General features: G+C 39.2%; 1 protein-coding gene across 6 annotated transcripts in view; it reads right to left on the bottom strand.

The window, feature by feature from the left end:
* The window catches only part of Gpatch8 (G-patch domain containing 8), a 73,668-nt gene extending 54,446 nt beyond the window's left edge, over positions 1-19,222 (bottom strand). For 4 of the 6 annotated variants that reach the window (XM_076935721.1, XM_076935722.1, XM_034504526.2 and 1 more), the window contains exons 1-2: positions 19,033-19,082; positions 5,689-5,763 (exon numbers count right to left, since the gene is read on the bottom strand). Coding sequence is in view for 1 of the 6 variants with exons in the window: in XM_034504525.2 (XP_034360416.1) it covers positions 5,689-5,763; positions 19,033-19,077 (120 nt within the window). In the remaining 5 variants the exon portion in view is untranslated. Of the gene's footprint in view, positions 1-5,688; positions 5,764-19,032 lie in introns of those variants that run through there. The other 2 variants (XM_034504525.2, XM_076935723.1) reach the window with 2 other exon arrangements.
* Positions 19,223-19,817: the final 595 nt, after the last annotated feature.

The raw sequence follows: 19,817 nt of genomic DNA, 5'->3' as shown, positions 1-19,817 counted from the left end.
ATGACACTTGCTAATCTCTAAACTATAAAAATTTTCACCATCAATAAACATGGAGCTTGCAGAAAACAAGTAATATATTTACTTTATTTAGGACTGTGATTTTGTGGTTTTCCTGTATTAAGAGTCCCGGCTATTTATAATGGTAGATTATAAAACTTAAAAACTTAAATGGTAGACTAAAAACTTAAAAGCTCCAACAAGTAATCGTGACAAATATAGGAAATGAGCACTAAATATAATTATAAAATTACTAACAATTAGAAAAAATATCTTGTAAGAATCAGCAACTCTTTACTATTTTTGTCACTACAATAATTACGAATTTATATTTTTTTAAAGTAATAAAAGTAAAATATATAAAGCCAGGCATAATGGCACATGTCTACAATTCCAGCACTTGAGAAAAAAATCCAACTTATGTACACAATGAGTTCCAGGGCCATGGTATAAGTTAGACTTAAAAAAGTAAGAGAAAGCCAGGCATGATGGCTCACCCTTTTAATTCCAGCAGGTGGATCTCTATGAGATCAGCCTGGTCTACAGAATGAGTTTCAGGACACCCAAGAGCAACATAATAGAGAGATCTGTCTCAAAAAAAAAAAAAAGAAAAGAAAAGAAAATGAAACTAAACAAAGAAAGAATGTCGCGTGCCTACAATCCCAGTGCTGAGAGGAAGAGGAAGGAGGATCAGAGAGATCAAAGATAATTTGATCAAAAATATAATTTGAGTTTTAAATTATTTTATGGAAACAAAAATTTATCTTTTACTCTTTTCAAACAATGTACAATTAACAAAGATCTGTGGTGATAACAGGCCAAATTATTTACAATTTAAATGTACATGTAAGAATTACAAGGAGGCGGGTGTGGAGAGATGGCTCAGCAGTTAAGAACAGTGGCTGCCTTCCAAAGGTCCTGAGATCAAGTCTCAACAACCACATGGTGGCTCACAACCATCTGTAATGGGATCTGATGCCCTCTTCTGTTGTCTGAAGACAATGACAGTGTACTCATATACTTAAGTAAATCTAAAAAAAAAAAAAAAAACAAAAAAACAAGAATTACAAGTATATTTGTATTTTAAACTAAGAAATAAAGCAAATGAAATTTTCTTAAGGAGGATACAGAAAGATAATTTTCTATCTGATTCAGTTTCCAGAGTTGTTCAAAATAGCAGCTTTATGATCTTCAGCTGAAAATGAAGTCCTAGTGCATTCACATGAAGCTGACCTAAAACTCTTTTTTTTTTTTTTTGGGGGGGGGGGGGGGGAAGCAAGATTACCTCAATTGACTTGTTTCGGTTTTCTATTTCTAAATTAAAAAGTAAATTAAAAATCTGTACTACCAACACGTGTTCCTGTCTATTATGTTAAAGTTTTTAAATGGGAGGATCTTCAAATGCAAGAAGTGCTTTATAAGTAACCACCAATACACTGAAATGTAATACCAATGTTAAAAAAGCCAACAAAAACCTCAATAACTACTTAAGATGGTCCTCAACATTCTTATCTATCAATTAAACTCCAAGTACAAAACCTTCGCAGGAACTGCTCTCTGCTCCATCTAACTATATACCACACTACAGGAATCAGAACCGTTTGGCAACAGCACCACAGTGCATGCCAAAACACAGATAAAAATGTATTTTATTGCAAGGGCTGACTACAAGTTTTGATACTAGAAAACAAAGCCTCATATTCTCAAGAGAAAACCACTTCAGATACATCAGTAACTAGATAAATATTAATCCCACACTCAATTTTCTTTTAGTTGTCAACCAGATTTAATTTATACAATAATTTAGCCCATTTTCAGCAGGACAAAAATGGTAAGTCTCTTGAGTGGGTTGTAAGCTTTGCTGATTGTGTATTAGAGACTCTATAAGCAGAACCATCGCTACCAGGTGAACCCATGCAAAGAACAGATTTGTAAAAAGTCCCCAAACAAAAAAATCTATAGCTCACTACAGATGACAATGAAGACTAGAGAGAAAAGCCATATAGTAATGCTACACCATTCAGCTCCAAGAAGCATACTGTTTATTGTGCAGTCCACATAAGGTCACTGCTAAGAGTCAAATTAGCAGTCTCACAGAGTTACATTTTGGAACTAGTGGAGTCCACAGATCTACACAGATATGCAATATAACAATACTCCAGGATATACATGTACTACTAAATCCTTACATAAGTAAACTAAACACTGGCAACTAGATATTTGGAAAACTTAACACTAACTTATAAAACTCACTCAACCTGACAACTCCTAAAGTCAGGATTTTTATCAGTCAGTTAGAAAAAAAGCAACTAATCTGGTGGAAAGTTGAACTTCCAATAGTACCAACGTCAGCATTTTTTTTCAAGTCTATGATGCAGGCATTTTTTTCTTTTGTCCAACTTCATTATCCCATCTGATTTATCATCTTTAAACTAAGATATGGTCATAAAAAATCATATATCCTAAATCAGATCCTACATCGTACCAACTGATTCTTGTAATTACAACAGAATCTAAGGCTGGGCTATGTAGATTTAGATTACACTTAGTTTTCCCAATATTTTAATTGTATGGTGGTCATAATTGTGGCTTGAATGTCAAAATCTCATAACTAACAACTTTTAAAGTTGAAACTAAAAAAAAGTTGTTTGCGATAAGGAAAAATTTCAGAGTTATCTGCCAATTCTAATATAATTTTCTTAGAAAATATTTCACTCTTGACCAAAAGGATATTTTATTAGTTGAAATAAAGAAAAATAAAACTTTACAGCAAACATTATCAAGTACTTTATGAATCTTTTTAAAATAAATTTTGTACTTTATTAATTTTGTTTTTAACATCTGCCTACTAAAATTGAACAACTGTACCATCTCACTAACAAATCCAGACTTCAGAAGTTTGGTTAATGAATAATTCATTAATATCTTTGCATCTCATTTCACATTTTGCTGATTTGTATCAAATATGCTCTACTATGAAACAAGCAGCCTTAATTCCATACTCATAAAAGTCCTTCATATAGGCATATTATTGACACAAACCTGTGCAGACCTCCACAGTCACCAGTTGCTGCAGATGACCTTGCTTATGTATTTAAATTACTACACTTTAGTTCCTGCAATGATCTGTAGACTCCCAAAGCTGTGTATTTCCAGCCACTTTTGAGTTGCATGCTGTAGCAAAACAGTCAGCACCTCTCAAGATATTGCTGCAGAGAAAGATCTTAATTCAGCAGAGGCTCTTTCTGTGTTAAAAGCAACATTCCCGCTTAGAACAAAACAGCTAGAGATAGCCAGCCAGCCCCAAAACTAAACACATATCTGCTGGGCATTTAGACAGAGGACTTTCATCTTTGGATGAGAAGGAACACTACCTATTTTGATATCAGTCATGTAGGTATTCTTTTCAAACTTCAAATTTTATTTCCAAATGATTAGTAGCAGAAATAAAGTTCTTTGTTTTCTGGGTCCCATTTTTCTTTTTCTTTTTGAGTCCTACTTCTATTTAACATAATGCATCCTACAAAGGTCTTCCTACTATTATTTAAACTATCGATTTACAATTAATGTGTAATGTTTACAGACTCCAGAAATAATTTTTCACCAGAGGTATAACTTAATATAACATATACATCTCTGACCACACATTTATTTTAAAAAGTAAAGATCTGGTCTGAGCACAGTATCATTTGTTATTGTAAATGGAGAAGATTAACATTCTTTAATAAACAAGACTTAAGCCGATTCTACTCTTACTCACTGAGATTACTCGGCAATGATTACACAAGCAGACTTGTCACAGTGCTTTGCTTACGAATACGACATGTCCAAGAAAAAAAAATCCTGGGCACTGTGAGGAAATAGTATCATTAGTCTCATGTCATAGGAATGGCTTTAAAAATTATAATGTGGACCTATACAGAATTTAAAAGGGCTAACTGTAAATGCTGTAACAGAACTATTCCTTAAGTACATTATGAATGAAGCAGCTACAGGTTCAGGCTAATTAAACTGACAAGTCAAAATGCTCAATAGAAACAGCACCTCTGTGACCCTCACAGGACAGGGGACTGGGAAGCTGTAACAACTTGGGAGGTTGTCCTTCAAAATGATGCAAAGAAATATTTTTACATTAAAATGGAAAACTAAATGATTTAAGTACAAACCATGTGTCTTGCCTATGGATTTCATTATAAAATTCTGCCTGATGATCATCTCTAATACGGAAAAAGGCACAAGCCTTGGTGGGCTTTAACTTAGTAAAGTGGGCTTGGCATTTTAATCTTATGTTAGAATGTAACTTTCAAATGGACTTTCAGCACAATATCAGATAGGAACTCTCCCTCTGCAGCATTATCACATGCGTCATCAGTTACTGCCATGCCTAGACTAGCATCATGCCAGCACAGTAAGACAGAAAGTACTATATGCAGTGTTCACTGGACCAGAAAGACAGAAATAAGAAGGGAAGGTAGGGAGAAAGAAACCCTAGAGAAGAAATTAAAAAAAGGCAGACCGTGCAATACAAACCAGATCATGGCTGCTTAGCTAATATGGGCCAACTGCTGTGGAAGAAAAATGTCGAACACCCCAAGTTGTGTAAATTTCTGTAAACATCTAAACACACACACAAACACACACAACACCAACCTAATTAGGAACATAAATATATGTTGATCCTTTACTATATCATAGCTTTGAAAGCAAAAGCTAAATTATCTATACTTTCTCAACTGCTTTGTTATTTCACAGAAGGAAAAGAAGCTAGTGTTTCTTAAAGGAATAGAGGGGCCTATCTTGACAGATGTAAAACTTAGGATTCCCTTTCTGACTCTGTATCTACTCAAGTTTTACCAATGCCTCAATGAAATCTTTTTAAGTATATACATGTAAGCACAAATTTTAAATACAATTTAGACACTTCAACAATGGACAGTTGTTTCAAAATAACATTATGTTTTATGTCCAAAACTTAAGATTTTTCTTTCCCCCCAGAAACAGGGTCTTCTCTGTATCGCCCTGGCTGTCCTGGAACTCACTGTGTAGACCAGGCTGGCCTCGAACTCATAGGATTCGCCTGCCTCTGCTTCCCAAGTGCTGGGATTAAAGGCATGTGCCACCATCACTTGTTTTAAATTAAGAGGCAGAGAAAATCTCCTTGTGCTATGGCTTGGTATCATTACTGTCATAGACTAAGAAGTGTGAAAAGACAAAAGTAACTAACTTTTGACCTGGAGAACAAAAAACAAAAAACCACCAGACATTTCTTAAGCTACAGAGCCAAGTTTCCCATGCCTCACAAGGGTCTAATAGTCTGCTACTTCTGTTTCTACTAGAACATTTCACACACAAGTATGTTGCCCAGAAATAGTATTAAAGGATCAAAATACATTTTACTCCTTTATTTGATTTACAAAAATACTACACCCAAATCTCTATCTTTAATATGGGCCCGAAATGACATTTTTTCCATCAAATCCTAACTTTTTCTATGTTTTCCACTGATTTTCTGATATTATTAAATCACACCCAAAAGTCCACCTGATTACTCTAGAGCATGCAAAAAAAAAAAAAAAAAGGCTCTAAACTGTCCATAAGTTGTAGGCAAGTTTAACTTCACTCATATCAAGCATCACACAAGCTCTACCTAACTAACTGGCTAAGACCCAAAATAAGCACAGGTCATCTTACCGATTCTATGGGCTTGTCAAGGGACGCTTGTTCAATCTCCAAGTGTCCTTCTTCATACTGATCAAAGTGATTACCCTGGAAAAAAAAAACTACAGTTATTTTTCAAAAGTAATCATTGAAGTAACTGGTAATCTAGCCAACTACAAGTTATTTTTATTTTTTATTTTCAGGATAAAGCCAAAATTGTACTATAAATTGAGACTTTAAAAAAAAAAAATCTACAAGGCCCAGTGAGATGGCTCAATATTGTAAAGGCAAGCTTGACCACTTAAGTTTGATCACTAGCACACACATGTGGTAGAAGAGAACCTCCTTCAGTCAAGCTGTCCTCTGACAGACACATGTGTGCCATGGAACAAACATACCCCACTACTGCCAAATAAAAAAAAATTATTTTCTTAAAAGCCTGCCGTCAGAGGATGTAGTTCAGAGGATGTAGTTCAGTGGCAGAGCTCCTAATCAGCATGCAAAGGTCCTAGATCAACCCTGGGGTGGAAGGTGCACCCACCCATAAAGAACAGCTCAGGAGAGGGAGGGTGGCTCAAAAGATAAGTCTTGCTGCCCAAAGATACAAGTTTTATCCCCAGAACCCATGGCTGTTTTGTGTATGTTTGTATGAGGGTGTCAGTTCTTGGAGTTACAGCCAGCTGTCATGTAGATGCTGGGAACTGAACCAGGGACCGCTGGAAGAGCAGCCAGCGATCTTAACCTCTGAGCCATCTCTCCAGCCCACCTTTTACTTTCATATACAGTATTTCTTTTTTTTTTTTTAATTATGGTTCCTTATTATATGTGCACGCTTGTACATTCATGAATGTGCCATGCCACATATGTGGGGGTCAGAGGCCAACTTCCAGGAGTTGATTCCTTATCCCACTATGTGGATTCTAGGGATTAAACTCAGGTGATCAGGCTTGTCTACAAGAGCCACTGTGCTGGCTTTGCTTTTCTTTGTTGTTTTCAAGATTTATTATTATGTGGAGTGGGCATGCTCCTTTAAACCCAGCACTTTAGGGGCAGAGGCAGGCTGATCTCTGAGTTCAAGGCCAGTCTGGATTACAGAGGTCCAGGACAGCCAAGGTACACAATGATACCCTGGGGGCGGGGAGATTATTATTATTTTTAATTATGTGTGTGTAAGTACAGGTGCCCAAGGAGGCCAGAGGTGCTTAATCTTCTTGGAGTTGTGAGCTTCCTGATGTGGTTGCTGGGAACTGAACTCAGTCAGGTGTTCTACAAGAACAGAACACGCTCTTAACCATGGTGCCATCTCTCTAGTCCTATTTCATTTTTCAATGTGGATTTGTTTTGGTTTTGTTTTTTTGAGACAAGGTCTCTCTATTTAGTCTACTGAGCTAACCAGTTGCAGTTCAGTAGACCAGGCTGGCCTGTGACTCAGAGAGATCCTCCTGCCTCTGCCTTCTGAGTGGCTTGAGCCACCATACCTGGCCCCCTCAATGTGGTTTTTATTACTAAATTAAAGCTTTTAGTAATTTATTTTTAGTTCATGTTATTTGTGTGTGTGTGTGTGTGTGCACTTGAATGAGCACTCACTCGAAGGTATGATAGAGAGCAAACACAGTCTTCCCGTGGAGGCCAGAGGATCACTGTGAAGCTGGTTCTTCCTTTCCACTTTATTGTAGGTTCTTCTGGCAATCAAACCCAGGTCATCAGGCTTCCCCCAAGTGCACTGGCTAAACCATGTGACTGGCCCAGATTCTAAGTTTCTGATGAATGATCATATCAATTATTAACAAAGCCATAAACATCTGACTTGCTCCATCTAGATGAGGTCTATGCCAAGTTTAAAGTGATTTGTCTTTGACACACCCCTTAGTCTACCTTTGACATGACTCTGGCTAGTAAATATATTACACAAATGTCTCTTGTCTTTCCCTGCTCTCACCAACTAAAATTTCTTTTTTGTTTGTTTGCTTCTTGAGACAGGGTCTCCTGTAGTCAACACTGTCCTTGGACTCACTCTAAGGAGCTGAGGGTGACACTGAACTTCTGATCTTCTTGTACCCATGTTTCAAGAGCTGGAGCCACTGACAAATGCTGCCACACCCAGCTTTACCTTTTCTCCTCCATTTATCAATATTGCTCAGAAACTAATACCTAACATAGTAGCTACAGCACTACCTCACAATTCAAATAACATAATGATCTATACTTTGAACTTTTAAAAAAAAGATTTATTTTATGTATATGGGTACCCTGACTTCATGCACACTAGAAGAGGGCACTGAATCCCATTATAGATGGTTGTGAGCCACCATGTGGTTGCTGAGATTAAACTCAGGACCTCTGTAAGAGCAGCCTATACTCTTAACCTCTGAGCCATTTCTCCAGCCCCAATTCTGAACTTTTTAAATTGCTATTACATATATTGATATGTGTCTGTGTGTAAGAGTATGCACATTTGTACCACAGCACACATATGAGGGTCAGAGGACAACTTGTGTGAGTCACTTCTGTCTACTATGTGCATCCTGTAGACCTAACTTGGGTTGTGATGCTGGTGACAGGCATCTTTACCCACTGAGCTATTTGCTGACCCTAATTTGGACTTTCTAAATCTAAACCATATAATAATGATGTCAGGGGTAGAGACACAGCTCAGTTGAAAACAATGTTTGCCAAATATGCACAAAGCTCTGGGTTCAATCTCCAACATCCCACAGAATAAGTGTGGTGGAATACACTAGTAATCTTAGATCTTAGTGCTTGAGAGGCAGAGGCAGAGGCAGGAGGACTGGAAATTCAAAGTCATCCTTTGCTACATAGCAAGTTCAAGGCCAGTCAGGGTTATGAGACTGTCTCAAGAAGAAAAAAAGTTGTAAAATGATTTTGATTTCACCTTCATAGATGACAAAAGGAAGGAAAGAGGAAGAAAAAACAGGAGAGAAAGCAAGTTTGATCGCTGTAACTCAGAAGCTAATGACAGAGAGTGGACTGCACAACTGTCCCAACCTCCACAAGCACTGTGGCACTCACAGCCCACACTCACCCATACAAACACAGGTTTTTTTAAAAAAAGGTCTTTTTTTTTTTTTTAAGTCAGTATCATTATGTAGACCAGACTGGCCTTGAACCCCAAAAGATCCACCTGCCTCTGCTTCCTGAGTGTTAGGATTAAATGCATGTGCCGCCACACCTGGCTAAAACCTCAAATTTTGAAAAAGTGGCATGAAACAGAACCATACATGACAGCTTCATATTTAAGCTATGAACAAACCCAATCCTCCTTTGTCAATAAATAAATAAATAAGACTTTATTGCTTGCCTCTTTTTAACACATTCCAAATAAGTAAATTTTACTACTCAGACAATGGAATTGAAAAGGAATATCTTAATAAGAAGACAACATAAAACCCATCTTTGAAAAAGAAAACTAGGCCAAACAATGGTGGGCTACACAAATGGTTTTGGGGAAAAAAAGAAAAAGTGAGAGAAAAAGAAAACAAAACTAGACATTCTGTATATTAATGGCACTGTTTTATTAGTATAAAGTTTATTGCAATTTAAAAAGTGAACAGAACTGGAGAGATGGCTCAGTGGTTAAGAGCACTGGCTGCTCTTCCCAAGGTCCTGAGTTCAATTCCCAGTAACCATATGGTGGCTCGCAACCATCTGGAATGGGATCTTCTGGTGTGTCTGAAGACAATGACAGTGTACTCATATACATATAATAAATAAATAAATTAAAAAAAAAAAAAAGCCAGGCAGTGGTGGCACTCGCCTTTAATCCCAGCACCTGGGAGGCAGAGGCAGGTGGATTTCTGAGTTCGAGGCCAGCCTGGTCTACAGAGTGAGTTCCAGGACAGCCAGGACTACACAGAGAAACCCTGTCTCGAAAAACAAAATAGTAAACAAAAACCAGGAAGTGTCGCACACCTTTAATTCCAGTACTCCAGAGGCAGAGGTAGGGAGATCTCTGATTTCGAGGCCACCTTAGTCTACAGCACAAGTTCCAGGACAGGAAGGACTACACAGAGAGGTCTTGTCTCAGAAAACCAAAATAAACAAACAACAGCAATAATAATAAATCTAAAAAAAAAAAAAAAAAGGCCAGGTATGTTGATGCATGCTTTTAATCCCATCGTCTGGAAGGCAAAACCCAGACAGATCTCTGGAAACTGAAGGTCAGCCTGGTCTACAAAACAAGTTGCAGGAAGATTGGGGCTATATAGTGAGATACTGTCTCCAAACAAACGCACACAACCAAAAAAAAAAAAAAAAAAAAAAAAACCTAGTATAATACAGTATACTACCCTTTTGTTGTGGGGTAGGGAGGTGTTGGAGACAGTGTTTCTCTGTGTAGCCCTGGCTGTCCTGGAACTTGCTCTGTAGACCAGGCTGGCCTCAAACTCAAAAATCCACTTGCCTCTGCCTACTGAATGCTGGGACTAAAGGCATGAACCACCGGTTTTATTGTGAGTGTATTGAACTTTCTACTCTGACTAATACAATACACAATAAGCATATTTGGTTACAGTTCTACTGTCAAACAGTCAATTTGCTTTTTATTAGAGGAAAATCAACACCATACCTTCTGGTATTTGCTCTAATATCAATGACTTCTTTCAGTATCTGTGTAGTTGTTTAAAATTCCTTTGGTAATCCCCATAAGTCTCTTTCAGTTAAGTCTAAATGGCAATGCTAGCACAGCAAGGGAAGTAAGAGCAGACAGAAAAGCAAAAGGACTACAGTGTTTCAAGGAAGAAACTGTAGCAGAACTCAAGAAACAGAAATATACCTCAGGCTAGAATCTATTTTCATTAATAATATTAGAATTGACTAAATCACAAGATTATATACACTAGATCCACAATTCAAGACACTACAAGTCTAGTGTGGCCTTTGCCTGTAATCCTACATTCCTAAGGCAGAAGCAGGGAACAGATGCAAGTTCAAGGTCAGCCAGGCTACAAGTCATTACTTGTCTCAAAAAAACAAGGACATCAAAATAAGATTTCATTAATTACCATGCTCAGAGAACAGGTCTGACTCCTATCACTTAGTAGTTAAAGGCAGAAATATTCAGAACTGGGGTTCTAGACCAGCCTGAGCTACATAAGACTGTCTAAAAAAAAAAAAAAAAAAAAAAAAAAAAAAAAAAAACCAAATATGAACTTTGCCACTCTCTTTCAGAAAATAAGTATTTTGTACCCCAGTACTAGGGACTGAACCCAGAAACTTAGGAATGGTAAGCAAGCATTCCGTTGCTAAACATCTCCAAGCCAGAAAAAAATAAAAATCTTTTGTTACTATTTTTTGTTAGAGATCAATTCTCTAGTAGCCCAGGCTGGCCTTGAATTTCTTATGTAACTGAAGCTAGTCTTGAACTCCTAATCTTCCTGATTCCACCTCCCAAGCCTAGAAAATCAGGATAGTTAAGTGTTTTTAAAACATTTTTAAGTCACTGGGTTAGAAGAATAACCTCTGGGTAAAAGCACTTGCTACCAAGTCAAGCAGAGTTCCATTCCTGGAATCTGCATGGTCAAAGAACTGTCTTCTCATCTCCACACATGGATGTGATATGTATGTGCCCACAAGCACATACCATACAAACAATTAATACATAATTCAGTCAAAACTTCTAACTTTGAAGGCTAACTCCTTGGCAGTGTGCTTGCCTAGTATGTATGAAGCCTGGATATAAGTCTCAGCAACACATAAAGTGGGTACGGTGGTGCACAATGGTAATCCCGGCAACGAGGAGGCGGAGACAGATGATGCTCAGTTATTATGACAAACAGTCCCAGGCTATGTGGGACCCAGTATCAAAACAATTTTTTTCTTTTGAATCAGGTTCATAATTATAATAATACCAGAGGGAAGTATGCTGATGAAGGGACTGTCAAGAGGTCAAGTCCCTATTTCAAGGACAGAAAAACAGAAAAGAGAAAGGAAAAGAGAAAGGGAAGGGACCAGAGTTGAGAATATAATCAAAGAATCCCTCTACAGTACTCTAATTAGAATTTGATAACATGACAAACGTACTCTACTAGATAATATAAGGCCTTGTCTAAACACACATACAAGCTCAAGAAAAAAGAAAAGTACAAGAACACCTGCTTTTTCTCTGATCTTTACCATACAAGAACAGCCTTGAATTACATGTAATTAAAATGGTATAAAAGCAAAAAGGAAGAGGGGGGTGGGATAGGTGACTTCTAGGAGGGCAAATGGGGACAGGAGATGGCATCTGAAAAGTAAATTAAAAAATATACAATTAAAAAAAAAAAGAACAGTCTTGAATAAGGATCAGACTAACAAGTACAATCGTCCAAGTTCACCCTTGGACCCTACACCGGGGTGAGATGATCGGAATGCATGGTCACAGAAGCCCTGTGTCACAGCAGCCCTGTAACCACAGTTCTTTCCGAACCCAGTCTCCCACCAGAAGATCTTTTTCTAAATAAGTATCTTTCTCTTTACTATTCATACAGAATTAAAAACGTAGCCTTTGTATAATCCATGTTTGTTTTTGTTTGTTTGTTTGTTTTGCCTTAATTATATACCCTGTGTTTTTTGTTAATTTTTGGTTTGTTTTTTGTTCTTTAAAAAAAATGGCCGGGCAGTGGTGGTGCACGCCTTTGATCTCAGCACTTGGGAGGCAGAGGCAGGCGGATTTCTGAATTCAAGGACAGTCTGGTCTACAGAGTGAGTTCCAGGACAGCCTGGGCTACACAGAGAAACCCTGTCTCGAAAAGCCACCAAAAAAAAAAAAAAAGTCATGCCGTGGTAGGACACACCTTTCTTTGATAGTTCAAGGCCTGTCTAGTTTACAGAGCAAGTTCCAGGACAGCCCGGGCTACACAGAGAAACCCTGTCTCGAAAAGCCACCAAAAAAAAAAAAAAAGTCATGCCGTGGTAGCACACACCTTTCTTTGATAGTTCAAGGCCTGTCTAGTTTACAGACAAGTTCCAGGACAGCCAAGGCTACACAGAGAAACCCTGTATTGAAGAATAAAACATGGGGTAAGGGGATAACATCTGAACTGTAAATAAAATATCCAATAAAAAAGAAAGAAAGAAAAAGAAAAAGACAAAAGAACCTCATCATGTAGTCAAGACCTGCTTTGAACACGTAATAGTCCTGCCTCAGTCAGTCTTAAATCCTGAGATTACAGAGTACAGCAAGGACACATACCAGTGTGCCTGATATGCTTTTATTTTCTGAATCACTTCTAGGGAACCTTCAGGCTATCTCCCTTTGGTCACTCTTAACATTCACTTGCTAAGAATCACATCAATTCATCATCACTATTTTGAAATTGGTTTCAGCCCTGAATCAATTTTTTTTCCCTCTTTCATACTTTGGGAATGGGAATAGTAATGATTTTATTTAAGTTTTAGTATCCCAAGCATACCTCAAGTTGATTTATTGCTAAGGGCATTTCTCCCAATTGAAAGGGGGGAAAGACAGAAAACTATTGGGAATTAGTTCTAATGCTTTGTCTTAACTCCCAAAATCACACGGGAATCTGCTTATCCAGATGCTAAGGGTCCCTGTCCCCAAGTGGTTTTTGACTGATCAATAAAGAGCCAGTGACCAATGGCTGGACAGGATGAAAGAAGGCAGAACTTTTAAGATTCCTGGCCGTGAGAGGGGTGTAGATGGACCACATCATGATGGGGAAAAGCTGAGAGGTCAGAATTAAGAGCCTGCCTACTCATAAGAGTCAGAGAAGTAGCTCCAGGGGCCACTCCCCTGCTTGGGTCTAGGGCAGCAAAGATAAAATATAGATTTTAAAAAGTATAAAAATATAGATTTTAACTAAGGAATACTGGAGGAAACTTCGTGTTAGCCACAGGGAGGTTTGGAAGTGCCCGGCCATTGAGCTAGTCAAGGCATATCAAAATTAAGCTGGAATGTGTGTATGTGTCTTTCAATCAAGAAGCCAGAGAACTCTGGTGTGTGGCTATAAGCATGATCACCCACTAGGAGTTCAGCGCAGATTAACCATTCACCACTACAAAAAACAGTAATAAAAATCTGTCCATTTGTTATCTCTTGCAGACCTGCACTGGAATAGCAACTCTAGTCCATAGCACTAGACACACGCACACAAACACACACAAAACCTGTTTCTGTGACCTAAATAGAAATGAACCTCTTCTCAAGTTATTATCACAAATGGCTCACAAAAGATGCTAGGGTCACAACTCAATGGTAAAAGGCTTTCGTGGCATGACTGAACCCTGTTTTTTGATGCCTCGTATAAGAGGAGGGAATGGAAGAGGGCCCCAAAAAGGAATCCTATAAACATACTACATAAAAGTAACAGATGACTTTCTTACTGCTATTTAACATTAAGAGCACTTAAGCAGATTCTAGAAAGTCCTTGAGCAAATGTTACATTTTCATTATGATCATTATTTTATTTCCCTATGCTAGTGGATGAAAAGGACACTCAGTCTGAATCTGCTAAGTAAACAACAAGCTCCCAAATCCCTCCCATCTCCAAACCAGCACTGAGGATAAAAAGGTGGGGTCCAGGCCCTGCTCCTTCAGGTCACCTGGGTAGGCCTACTCCTATCTCCTGGTACTGGACCAGCCCAGGGCTGTGATAGGATGTCCATATTGGGCTTACATCCTGGTCTCAGCAGTGTCAGTTCAACTGGCTACAGAATGAGAGGTGCATATATAGTAGACCAAACTGAAATACAGACTACAAGTGCCAGATTATTTTCAGTTCCCAGGAAAATCAAAACTCAAGGGCTGGCAAGATGGTTCAACAAGTAAAGGCCCTTGTGTTGCCAAAGCAGCTGAAATGCGTTTGACCTCTGAGACCAGCATAATGGCGAGAACTAGCTCTAACAAACTGACTTCTGACCTGCTCACACACATATGGTCTATGGGTATGCACAGACACACACGCCCCAAACACATGCACTTGTATAATCAATTTGTCCAAAGGACAAAAATCAGGATATATTTAGATTTAAAAAAAAAAAAAATCAGGATATCTGAGAGCAGTCAGTAATAATATCTTACACAAAATTTTTTTAATAAAAATTATTCTGATGAGGCCTGCCACACACCTTTAATCCCACCACTTGAGGCCGAGGCAGGCAGGCACATTTCTACTGAGTTTCAGGCCAGCCAAGGCTACATAGTAAAACCCCGTCTCTAAAAACTCAAAAATAAATAAATGATTCTAATCTTTAGAAAATATGCCTCTGAGGCAAATGTGGCAGCTCAGGCTAGGGTACACTACAGAGTAAGGCCCTGACCAAGGGGGGAAAAAAAAAAAAGAGGTATTTTATTTTCACATTCTTGTCTATTGCTGTAACCTTTTTTTTTTTTTTTTTTTTTTTTCCCCCCATTAAAAATCCAATACACATAAGAACCATTAGTCCTCTAGGATACAAATACTAAAGAATACTTGATCAGTAGTATTTAATCACATCACCATTAAAAGCTGCACAATCACAAAATGCTAGGCTTAACAGCACTTTACAGCTACATATCAATGTATAGCTAAAATTTTAATGAATCTTAAATCTAAAACGTTATTTTATTGTAAATTACGTTATATATTTTTCATTAGTTTATGTAAAACTTGAATCTGTGAACAAATGTCTTATTTTGTAAATGCAGAAAGAGGTGATGTCTCACTCAGAAACTGAGGTCAGATTCTAAAGAAGTCATTAAAGCTTTATTAGGCAAACAAAAATCAGTCTAAATTACCATGGTTTCCAAAAATAAAATGCAACTTGAAAAGCTACAGTTGCGTAGTACTTGCCTCAGCACCCACCACTGCCTACTTAAAACCCAGGATTACTAGTGCAGGCCTGCAATCCCAGTCATTTGGAGGCTGAGGCAGGAGGACTGCAAATTCAAACAGGACTTGCTGAGACAACAGAACAGTTAAAGGCCAGCCTAGGTAATTTAGTAAGACCCTGTCTCAAAATAAAAAATAAAATAAAGAGGGCTGGGGGTAGTGGTGCATGCTAACCATCTGCAATCCCACCACTCTGGTGGCACAGGCAGAATGAGTTCAAGGCTGTCCTGGGCTGCACAGTGTATCTGAGGCCAGTTTATGCTACTTTGAGATCCAGGCTCTAATCCTGGGGGTGGGGATGGGAAATACAATGATGGGAAAGAGTAGAGGGAAAAGTCTAATAACTGAAACGTAACAATGTATTCTTTGATAAGTGAAACTTGGTCAGATGCCCGTCCTGGAGCCCTTGAAAAACAAGATACAGATCTGGACAAAACAGAACAGAGAAAAACTGTAATTGTATTACTTGTCTAAAAGGACACTTATTTGTGTGACCTACAAATCTACCCTTCATAATTCATGACTCAATTATACTTGTATAAAATATAAAATCCAGGCTAGAGATACAGTTAGTAGTATCAGTCTTGCTCAAACGATACTCCCTAGCATGTGGGTCCTGGAAATCAAATTCAGGTGATCAGACTTGACCAAAAGTGCCTTTACTAACTGAGCCATCTTACAGGCACCTTATTTAATTTTTGAGACAGTGTCTAACATAACCCAGGCTAGCTTCAAACTAGCTTAGTAGCTTATATAGGCAAAGATAATATGGAAATCCTAATTTTCCCTCTACCTCCAAAGTTCTGGGATTATGGGAGCTCACCACCAGAAGTAGCCTGAACTTTTTGTTTTAAAAAGACAGGGTCTTGTTATGTTCAACTACTTAAAACCTTAAAACGCTACATTTAACTTCAGTAACCTAAACTTGAAACATGTTTCAAGATATATTACTCAAAGAGCATCTTCCCATTTCACTCCCTCTTCAATGGCTGGCTCTAAACCAAAGGACAGTACTGACAACTGATCAATTTTTTTTTCTTTTATTAAAACATCCAGAGATAAATATATTAACTATTCTCATTGTATTTTTTTTTGTTACTATTATTACTACCATGGTGCTAAGGATCAAATCCTTCACATATTAGGGGAATACCCTACCACTGAACATATTATACCCCCAGCCCTTAAATATTTTTAAAGGCATGTTTTTTTAGAAACAATAGCATAATTTACAAAAGGGACTGGGAATGTAACTAGTGTTGAGAACCTGCTACACACATATACACAAACATAAATAAATAAATAGAACATAAAATGCTAGGACATTTAGAATTCTAAAGTGAGTTAAGTCAGATCAAGTGCAGAAAATACAATTATAATGTGTGTACTGACAACAAAGAGCTCAAAGGGTCTACTCTGGTTTTAAAAACTTTTTATTATATTTACTTCATGGGGGCTGTCAGAGGCCAACTCTGGGGAACTGATTTGGTTCTTTCTTTCCACTTTATGGATCCCCAGGCACTAACTCAGGTTAGATTTGATGGCAAACTCCTTAAGCCGCTTCTAAGGCTGCTCCTTTTATTATTTTTTAAATTTCTTATTAATGTGTATATTATGTGAGGGGTCATACATGTTGGTGTCAGAAGACAACTTTTTGGAGTTGGATCTCTCCTTCCTCCTTCCAGGGATCAAGCTGAGGTTGTCAGGCTTGTGGGGCAAAGGCTGTTTACCCCTGAGCCATCTCATTAGCCCACAAATCAGATTATATATTACCTCAACTAAAGCACTGAAGAGTCTCCCTGCTTAGTTTCCAAAGAACAACACTCACATCCTAATAGCCAGTTTTCAACGTCTTCATTAAAATCCCGTTTGAGCCTGCTGAAATAGTCAAGGGCCATTTTCCTCAAAACTGTCTGTTTTCAATTTTATTAGGTCACCTTGAAATTCTCTTCTCTGAAAAGCATTTGAAGATTTTCATCATCAGTATGTCTAAATAATTTTAAATTAATAAAAAATAATACAGCTTATATACTTTATACCTGCTTCATAGGGCTTACTATAGGTAGGGAGGGAGGGAGGGAGGGAGGGAGGGAGAGAGAGAGAGAGAGAGAGAGAGAGAGAGAGAGAGAGAGAGAAAGGAAGGAAGGAAGAAAGGAAGGAAGGAAGAAAGGAAGGAAGGACGGACAGCCAGCCTTCTCAGGCATCAAATGTCCAAACTGAATTACCTCAAACTTCAGTGGACCTGAGATAAATCCTTAAAACACCTTGAGATGCTGTGTCGTGCGGCAGCTTACCCAGGAGGCACATGACCACAAGGCTTTTTCAGCAACTCCCAAATCCCTTACTGCTGCAAAACTTCTCATAGCATTCTACACACAAGACTATTAAACAGTGTTGATTTTAAACCAGTTAAATATCTTTGTCTATTATCAACCCAATCATCATCTCCAAGAATTCAAACCCTTCAAATTGCCTTCTGACACGGCTAGAACAGCGTTGAGTAAGCTCAAAGGAATATAAAAACTTGAGTTCTGAGGCTCATTCCTTGACCTAAATTGCTGTTGCCAGGAGATGCGGTAGTAATGCAGTGATTTGCAACTGAGGATGTATTTTACCTAGAAATTGCCAAAAGCTACTAAATCCTCTATCTCCAACTATTTCTGCAGGAACAGTATCATCAGCTAAAAGCCGAATTATTCTAATTCCGCCTTTGTTGTTGGGATTTGGTTTTTTTGGTTTTTGTCGTTGTTGTTTTTTTCTCTTTAATGCCTGCCATCCCACGGACATCTTTCCCAGATCAACGTGTGTAAATGAAGAAAGAAAAATCAAGGTTTAGGGACAAGTTATCTCCCGCTTGGAAAGGCATTATTATGCTTCTTAACAAATCTTGGTAGGTTTCGAAGTTAAGTTTACACCAGTCCACAGACCTATACCTTACTGTTTCCCAACCCAATTAACGGCCTGTAAACAACAGCAGTTATTTATGCCCAGAGAAAGCTCAATGGCTCGCCTCAACAACAAAAAAAAAAAAAAAGGCGTCTTTGATAAGTAAGGGTACCCCTTTCCAGGGTGAAGACTAGGTTAGATAGACGATAAAGGATTTGTTTATCACAATGAGAAAACGGAGAAAAGATTCCCAGGATGATCGGGGCGAGCAAAAATCCAAGGGTTCCGTAGCCCTGGCCTGAAAACCGCTGGCCCAAGCCTTCCCAACCCCAGCCCTCTCCCCTGGGGGCCAGCCCTGCGCCTGCACAGGCCCCGAGACAACCAAAGCGCAGCCCCACAAAGCGGCCGGCTGGAGTGCGGACAGGCGGAGGCAAATGGGAGGAAACCGGAGTTTAAGAGGCAACGCCAATAGTGATGAAGCCGGAGACACGGCCTCAGCTCAGGCTGGGAGGCCCCTACAGAAATGAGAGGCAGAAAAAGAGAGCCGGCTTGCAAGGCGCAGGGGACAGCAGGAGGAAAGAGAGCCTGGAGAACGGGAGGGAGGCGGCCCCGGGCTCGCTGCGAGCCCTCCGGAGGGCTCCTCGGCGACGCCCGTGTTTACCTGAAAGTCTCGGTCCTCGTTGAAGCGGGAGAAGCGGTCCGCCATTTTGCCGCCTTCACTCCTCCTCAGGACGACGCTCTCCGGTTCGCTCCTTCCCTCCCGCGACACCCGCCCCCTCCCTGTTTCCACGCCTCCTCCCACGCCCACCGGGCGCGCGCAGCTGGCAGTGGAGGGGGGCGGGAGGATATTGGGGGGGTGTTGGGAGGGAGGGTACAAGAACGCGTCCCGACCGGAATACCGAAGGCGCAGGCGCCTTGCGGGCCCGGAGGCGGAACCTTCCCCACACCGCTCGGTTTCACGCCCGGCCCCGAGCGACCTCAGTGGGCCGCGCATGCGCGCTCGCGCCGGAGCGCCGCAAGCGCTTCCGGAGGGAAAGATCAGCGGGGCAGGACGTGTGTGCGGCTGGGGAGTGTCCACTTCTTCCCTTGATGGTGTACAGAAGTCTTTCTTATGTTCTTGTTTACGGCCAAGCCCATCCTGTATTTGTAATAATGTACAGTATAATACTGTACAGTAGCATGAGATCTGACTTTACAGCTAGAGTACTTTTAAGTGGTATTTTTGGTTTGTTTGTTCTGTTAACAGGGTTTCTTGAAGCCCAGGCTGGACTTTAGCTCGCTATTTAGTAGAGGCTCACCTCCGAAGTCCAAGGAGGGTATTTTTAAAATTGATACATAATAACATTACTTAAGAGATAGCAAAAAAAAAAAAAAAAATCAAAAGGCTTTCATTCCAGGCAGGAAGTCAGATAACCAATAAAATGACCTAATAGTTGTAAATATTAT

This window comes from Arvicanthis niloticus, chromosome 6 (assembly GCF_011762505.2).
Source record: "Arvicanthis niloticus isolate mArvNil1 chromosome 6, mArvNil1.pat.X, whole genome shotgun sequence".
Classification (NCBI taxonomy): Eukaryota; Metazoa; Chordata; class Mammalia; order Rodentia; family Muridae; genus Arvicanthis; species Arvicanthis niloticus.
This window is presented reverse-complemented; position numbering and strand designations above follow the sequence as displayed.